Source organism: Mandrillus leucophaeus, unplaced genomic scaffold (assembly GCF_000951045.1).
Source record: "Mandrillus leucophaeus isolate KB7577 unplaced genomic scaffold, Mleu.le_1.0 Scaffold1664, whole genome shotgun sequence".
In the NCBI taxonomy this organism is placed as follows: Eukaryota; Metazoa; Chordata; class Mammalia; order Primates; family Cercopithecidae; genus Mandrillus; species Mandrillus leucophaeus.
Window position 1 is genome coordinate 181,211 of NW_012101659.1, and position 8,229 is coordinate 189,439.

At 38.3% G+C, this 8,229-nt stretch overlaps 1 protein-coding gene across 1 annotated transcript in view; it reads right to left on the minus strand.

Annotated features, from left to right (window-relative positions):
• Positions 1-8,229, minus strand: part of GSDMC (gasdermin C) — a 49,473-nt gene that overhangs the window by 37,543 nt on the left and 3,701 nt on the right. The window contains exons 2-3 of the mRNA XM_011976458.1: positions 1,761-1,981; positions 574-757 (exon numbers count right to left, since the gene is read on the minus strand). Coding sequence (XP_011831848.1) covers positions 574-757; positions 1,761-1,977 — 401 coding nt within the window. The 5' untranslated portion in view covers positions 1,978-1,981. The remainder of the gene's footprint in view (positions 1-573; positions 758-1,760; positions 1,982-8,229) is intronic.

Consider the following 8,229-nt stretch of genomic DNA (forward strand, 5'->3'; position numbering starts at 1 on the left):
AACTAAGTGAAGTAATAAATATGTTAACTGCCTTTATTGTGGTCTTTTCACAATATATACATACATCAAATCATCACATTGTACACCTTAAATTCACACAATTTTATTTGTCAACTATATCTCAATAGAGCTGAAAAAAATAAAAATAAATCCCAAGACAGTAATGTACATGTTATTTAAATAAATAGTTTTAGAGTCTTTGTCTCACTTAAATTAATACTTTGTTAATTTATTTTTTATTACTTATTTTCTTACTCCCTGCCCATCCCTTGTCTCCACTAAATGTAAGCTGCTTTATGACAGGTATTTACATCTGTCTTGTTTTCATTCTATCCCCAATGAATAACAGCACAGTAGTGGGTAGTTATTGCTCTAATAAGTATTTGTTAGGTAACTAATAGCTATTACTTGAGTAAAGGAAGGTATGAATACTTAAAAAGAGTAGCAAAATCTGGAATGTCATCATCTTGATTTTCATTCCTACAACAAGACATGCTAGATGTATTTTTGTGTTCAAGGATAGCACCCCCTGGGATACTGATGATCCATTCCCTTCCTCTCCCATGGCCTCACCTTTTTTGAAAGTCTTCCAGGTTTGGAGATGGGATGGTAACAATTTGAAACTCAAGGGAGCATCCATGGTCCACAGAGGCCTCCCCTGACACACTCACTTCTACACCAACATTCACACTCACATCAGCCTTATGCTTCTGGATCACAACGTCACTGAAGTGGAACGGTCCTGTCACAACAGTTTCTGGGAAAGAAAAGATGACCATAGGTTTAGCCAAGAATTCATTCAAGAATTCAAAGGTTTAGCCAAGAACAGCTGGTGAGCAGAATGAAATCACAAAGACCTATTTTGCCCCAACCCTCCCACTCATTTAAAACTCTGTTGAAAACTAACTAATCAACTGAATGTAAATTACTACAGACAGAAAATGTTTAAATGTTTAAAGGGGCACTGTGTGACAGAGATAAAATCTTCACCCTGAGAAATAGTGGTGTCAAATGTACAGTGTCCAGAAGACCCCTGGGATCATCCTTCCAGGCACACTGTCTCCTCTGCAGCAGGCACAGCACCCAGCCGCAGAGGGCAGCACACAGGGGCCGAAAATGTTTGGGATGTGGAGCCAGACAGACCTGGGTTTGGATAGCAGTTCTACCAGTTCCCAGGGACAAACTGTTTTTGGTTTGGTGGTTGTTGTTGTTTTGAGACAGAGTCTCACTCTGTCATCCAGGCTGGAGTGCATTGGTGCAGTCTCAGCTCACTGCAACCTCCACCTTCTGGGCTCAAGCAATTATTGAGTCTCAGCCTCCCGAGTATATGAGAGTACAAGAGTGCACCACCCTGTCTGGGTTTCGGCATGTTGACCAGACTGATCTCGAACTCCTGGCCTCAAGTGATCTGCCCGCCTCAGTCTCCCAAAGTGCTGGAATTATAGGCATGAGCCACAGTGCCCAGCCCCCAGGTACATAACTTTGAACAGACAATTGTATAACCTTCTATTTACTCTTATGTAAAATGGGGATAATATCCTCATGAGCCTGATGCAAATATTAAATGACCTAATGAATGCCTACATCCAGATAATTAGTAGGATTCTCAATTTGTCTCTGTTTCTTGCCCCTTGTCTACAGGCAAGGCTAGTCCTGAGAGTTCCTTTCTAGGTGCTCAGTTATTTTTGGATGCTGGGCCATCTTTTTCTGACCACCCATGTTTTTCACCCCTCACCTCCTAGGCCTCTGGCTGGCAATACCTGGGACTGAAGAACTTGGCTCCAGGATATCATTGAGGGAGAATCCAACTGGAACATAGTCAGATTGTCCCCAAATAGATGAACGAGAATCCTTCTTTCGTAATATAACAAACTGACGCAATTTGGTGGCACTCAGTAGGTATTTGACAGGTGTCAAGTCTTTGCTTCCAATCTCTTTGATCAAATTTTTGCTAATGCGTTCAAACATGGAGGGCATGTTGCTAGGAGGAGATGAAAGGAGAACATCAGTTGGGAAAGGAAGAAAATGGTTAAACTCTCACCAATTATTGATATTTCCCCTAAAGGAAAAGATCTACATATGAGATTAGCAGGTCTTAACTTAAAATAGTGACTAGATTATAACTTTCTCAACTTTGAGTTCATTTTTTTGTTGTTTTTGAGACAGGGTCTTGCCATGTTGCCCAGACTGGTCTTGAACTCTTGGGCTTAAGTGATTCTCCCACCTCAGCCTACCTAGCATCTGGGATTATAGGCACACACCACCACAACTGGCTTCCAACTTTGGGCTTCTAAAGACAATTTGGGCTTCTGACAGAGGCACTGCTGTGAAATTCATTGCCCCTTATGGTTGGAGTAGGAAATCCTGGGTATCTCCTCACCTCTAACCCAGGGATACTCTAAATAACAAGAAGAAGGAAGGGCTCAATACTGTCATCAACTAAAGGGCCAGAGGGAAGGCGGGGTTTATGTTAAGATGATATGAGTAGTGGTAGAGAATATGTTGGTGTTTGCAGTTTTACAGAGAAAGCCACACTGAGAAGTGACAGTTGAACAATAATGTAGAGGAGGCAAGGTATAAACAATGAACATTATGTGGAGAAAAGAATTCCAGGTAGAGAAATCAGCAAGTGAAAAGATTTAGAAGCAATGCATGCCTGGAATATGTGAGGTGGAAAGGAAAGAAGATGAGGTCAGAAGAAACTGAAGGCAAGTTGATGAAGGCCCCTGTCGGTCATTTTCATCACTCTCTTTTACTTGAAGTGAGATTAAAAGCCTTTGGAGGGATTTGAGCACACAAGTGACATATCTGATGCATCTTTTGCAGAGAGATGTCTGTGGTGGCTGGGTTGACATTAGCCTGTAGTAAGGGAGTTCAGGCAGAAGTGGGAAGTCTAGTAGGGCAGTTTTGCAATAATACAGGTAATCATTAATGACAGGGTAGGCCAGGGCATTGCACTCAAAGTAATGAGAAATGATCAGGTCCTAGTCTACACTGAAGGTAAAAACAACATATATGAAAAGGATGGTTTGCGGAGGATCGTTCCAAGATGGCCGAATAACGACAGTTCCAGTCTGCAACTCCCAGTGTGATCAATGCAGAAGACAGGTGATTTCTGCATTTCCAACTGAGGTACCTGGTTCATCTCGCTGGGACTGGTTGCATAGTAGGTGCAGTCCACGGAGGGTGAGCCCAAGCAGGGCAGGGTGTTGCCTCACCAGGGAAGTGCAAGGGGTTGGGGGATTTCCCTTTCCTAGACAAGGAAAGCCGTGACAGACTGTACCTGGAAAAACGGGACATTCCTGCCCTAATACTGCACTTTTCCGATGGTCTTAGCAAACAGCACACCAGGAGATTATATCCTGCGCCTGGCTTGGCAGGTCCCACGCCCACAGAGCCTTGCTCAGTGCTAGTGCAGCAGTCCAAGATTGAACTGCCAGCTAGCAGCCTGGGCTGGCAGAGGGGTGTCTGCCATTGCTGAGGCTTGAGTAGGTAAACAAAGCCACCAGGAAGTTCAAACTGGGTGGAGCCCACCGCAGCTCAACGAGGGCTGTCTGCCTCTGTAGACTCCACCTCTGGGGGCAGGGCATAACTGAACAAAAGGGAGCAGAAACTTCTGCTGACTTAAACGTCCCTGACTGACAGCTCTGAACAGAGCAGTGGTTATCCCAGCACAGAGTTTGAGCTCTGAGGACAGACAGACTGCCTCCTCAAGTGAGTCCCTGACCCCCGTGTAGCCTAACTGGGAGATGTCTGCCAGTAGGGGCCGACTGACACCTTATACAGCCAGGTGCCCCTCTGAGACGAAGCTTCCAGAGGAAGGATCAGGCAGCAATATTTGCTGAGGCACTTTTCAAAAAAAAGACACACATGTGGCCAACAATCTTATTTAAAAAAAGCTCAACATCACTGATCATTAGAGAAATGCAAATCAAAACCACAAGGAGATATCAACTGACACAAGTCTGAATGGCTATTAATAAAAGTCAAAAATAACAGATGCTGGCAAGGTTGTGCAGAAAAAAGAATGCTTATATACTGTTGATGGGAATGTAAATCAGTTCAACCATTGTGAAAGACAATTTGGTGATTCCTCAAAGTCCTAAAGACAGAAACACCATCTGACCCAGCAAGCTCATTACTGGGTATATACCCAAAAGAATAGATATCATTTTATAATAAAGACACATGCTTGCGTATGTTCATTGCAGCACTATTCACAATAGCAAAGACATGGAATAAACCTAAATACCCATCAATTGTGGACTGGATAAAGAAAATGTGGTACATATACCTCATGGAATACTATGTAGCCAAAAAAAGAACAAGATCAAGGACAGCTCCCAGTGGAGCCAGCAGCCATTATCCTTAATAAACTAACACAGAAACAGAAAACCAAATATCACTTGTTTTCACTTATAAGTGGGAGCTAAATGATGAGAACACATAGACTCATCAAGGGGACCAACGCACACTGGGGCCTACTGGAAGGTAGAGGATGGAGGGTGGGAGGAGGGAGAGGATCAGGAAAAATAACAAATGGGTACTAGGCTTAATACCTTGGTGACAAAATAATTTGTACAACAAACTCCCATGATACAAGTTTACCTATATAACAAACCTACACATGTACCCCTGAACTTAAAATAAAAGTATAGAAAAAGAAAATATATATATAATTTAAAAAAGAAAGAAAGAAAATGTAAGTCTCTAGTCCAGGAAGCCTATAAGGAAAACTATTTTTAAATTCTGCAATAAAATGTAATTTTGAATTAAAAAAAAAAAAAAGACTATTCAGGAAAACATGACCTTACCAAATAGACTAAATAAGGCATCAGGGACCAATCCCAGAGAGACAGAAATATGTAATCATTCAAACAAAGAATTCAAAGTAGCTGTTTTGAGGACACTCAAAAGAATTCAAGATAACACATAAAAGGAATTCAGAATTCTATCAGATACATTTTTTAAGGAAATTGAAATAATTAAAAACAAGCAGAAATTCTGGAGTTGAAAAATACATTGACCTACAGGAGAATGCATCAGCATCTCTTAATAACAGAATTGATCAAACAGAAGGAAGAATTAATGATCTTGAAAACAGGCTATTTGAAAATATATAGTCAAAGGAGACAAAAGAAAAAAGAATGAAGCATGCTACAAGATGTAGAAAATAGCTTCAAAAGGGCAAATCTAAGAGTTATTGGCCTTAAAGAGAAGATTGAGAAAGAGATAGGTGTAGAAAGTTTATGCAAAGGGAGAACTTCCCAAACTCAGAGTAAGATACCAATATTCAAGTACAAGGTACAAGAAGGTAACAGAACACCCAGCTAATTTAACCCAAAGAAGACTACCTCAGACATTTGATAATCAAACTCCCAAATATCAAGTATAAACTAAGAATCCTAAAGTGGCAAAAGAAAAGAAAACACAGCAAACAATAAAATTCCAATACATCTAGTATCAGACTTTTCACTGGAAACCTTACAGGCCAAGAGACAGTGGCATGACATATTTAATACGCTAAAGGGGAAAAAACTTTTACCTTAGAGTAGTATATCTGGCAAAAAATATGCTTCAAGGATGAAGGAGAAATAAAGACCTTCCCAGACAGACAAAAACTGAGAGAGTTCATCAACACCAAACCTGTCTTACAAACAGGGAGTTGTTCGGTCTGAAAGAAAAGGAGGTTAATGAGCAAGAAGAAATCATCTGAAGGTACAAAATTCAATGGTAGTAGGAAGCACACAGAAAAACACATAATATTGTAACACTGTAATTGTGGTGTGTAAACTACTCTTATCTTAAGTAGAAAGGCCAAATGATAAACCAATCAGAAACAACTACAACTTTCAAGACATAGTACCATAGGACATAAAGAGAAACAACAAACAGTTAAAAAGCAGAGAGACGAAGTTAAAGTGTAGAGTTTTTATTAGTTTTCTTTTTGTGTTTGTTTGTTTATGCAATCACTATTAAGTTGTCATCCATTTAAAATAATGAGTTATAAGATAGCATTTGCAAGCCTCATAATAATTTCAAATCTAAAAACATACAATGAATAAGCAAAAAATGAAAAGCAAGAAATTAAAATATGCCATCAGTGAAAATTACCTTCACTAAAAGGAAGAGGAAAATGAAGAAGAAACAGAAGATCACAAAACAACCAGAAAACAAAAAATAAAATACCAAAAGTCCTCACTTATTAGTAATAACATTAAATGTAAATGAACTAAACTGTCTAATCTAAAGACATACAGTGATTGAATTAATTAAAAAACAAGACCCAATTATCTGTTACCTACAAGAAATACACTTCTCCTATAAAGATACACATGGAATAAAAACATAAGAATGGAAAATATATTTGTGCCAATGGAAACCAAAAAAGAGCAGGAATAGCTATATATATCAGACAAAATAGATTTAGATTCAGATTAGAGCTAAAGAGGTAGACCCCAATACAATAATAGCTAGAGACTTCAACACCTCACTTTCAGCATTGGACAGATCTCCCAGGCAGAAAATCAGCAAGGAAACATTGGACTCAATCTGTACTATAGAACAAATGAACTTAATAGGTATTTACAGAACATTTTATCCAATGGACGCAGAATACACGTTTTTCTTCTCATCACATGGATCATTCTCAAGAGTGGACCATATTTTAGGTCATAGAACTAGTATTAAAACACTCAAAAAGTTGAAATAATATAACATATCTTCTCTGAACACAATGGAATAAAACTAGAAATCAATAATAGGAATTTTAGAAATTATACAAACACATGGAAAGTAAACAATATGCTCCTGAATGACTGATGGGCCAATGAAGAAATTGATGAGGAAATTGAAACATTTCTTGAAACAAATGATAATGCAAACATACCAAAACCCATGGATACAGCAAAAGCAGTACAAAGAGGGAAATTTATAGCTATAAGTGTCTACATCAAAAGAGAAGAAAAACTTCAAATAAATAACCTAATGATGCATTTTAAAGAACTAGAAAACCAAGAGCAGACCAAACCCAAAATTAGTAGAAAATAATAAACAATAATGATCGAGCAGAAATAAAGTTAAAATGAAGAAAACAATATAAAAGATGAATGAAATGAAAGTTGCTATGTTGAAAAGATAAACAAAATAGACAAATCTTTAGGCAGACTAAGAAAAAAGAGAGAAGGCCTAAATAAATAAAAACATAGATGAAAAAGAAAACATTATGACTGATACTGCAGGATTTCAAAGGATTATTGGTGGCTACTATGAGCAACTATATACCAATAAATTGGAAAATCTCGAGGAAATTGATAAATTCCCAGAAACATACAGCCTACCAAGATTGAACCTTGAAGAAATCCAAAACCTGAACATATCAACCACAGTTAATGAGAGCAAGGCCGTATTAAAAATTCTCCCAGTAAATAAAAGCCTGGGACCCAATGAATTCAATGCTGAATTCTACCAAACATTTAAAGAAGAGCTAATACCAATCCTATTCAAACTATTTTTAAAAATAGACAAAGAGGGAATACTTCCAAACTCATTTTATGAGGCCAATATTACCCTAATAAAAAACAAGACAAAGAAACTTCAAAAAAACTACAAGCCAACATCTCTGATGAATATTGATGGAAACATCCTCAACAAAATACTAGGAAACTAAATTCAACAATACATTAAAAACATCATTTATCATGACCAAGTGGGATTTATCCCAGGGGTGCAAGGATGGTACAACATACACAAATCAATCAATGTGATACCTTATATCAACAGAAAGAAGGACAAAAATCATGTGATCATTTCCATTAATGCTGAAAAACACTTGATAAAACTCAATATTCCTTGATGATAAAACCCCTCAAAAAAGTGGGTATAGAAGGAACGTACCTCAACATAATAAAAAGTCATATATGACAGACTCACTAAATGGGGAGAATAAAAAAATAAAGGGCATCCTAATTGGAAAGGAAGAAGTCAAATTGTCCTTGTTTGTAGATGATGTGGTCTTATATTTGGAACAACCTAAAGATTCCAACAACAAAAAGGCTATTAGAAGTTATAAATTCATTGGCCAGGCACAGTGGCTGATGCCTGTACTCCCTGCACTTTGGGAGGCCAAGGTGGGTGGATCACAAAGTCAGGAGATTGAGACCATCCTGGCTAACATCGTGAAACCCCGTCTCTACTAAAAAGTACAAAAAATTAGCCAGGTGTGGTGGC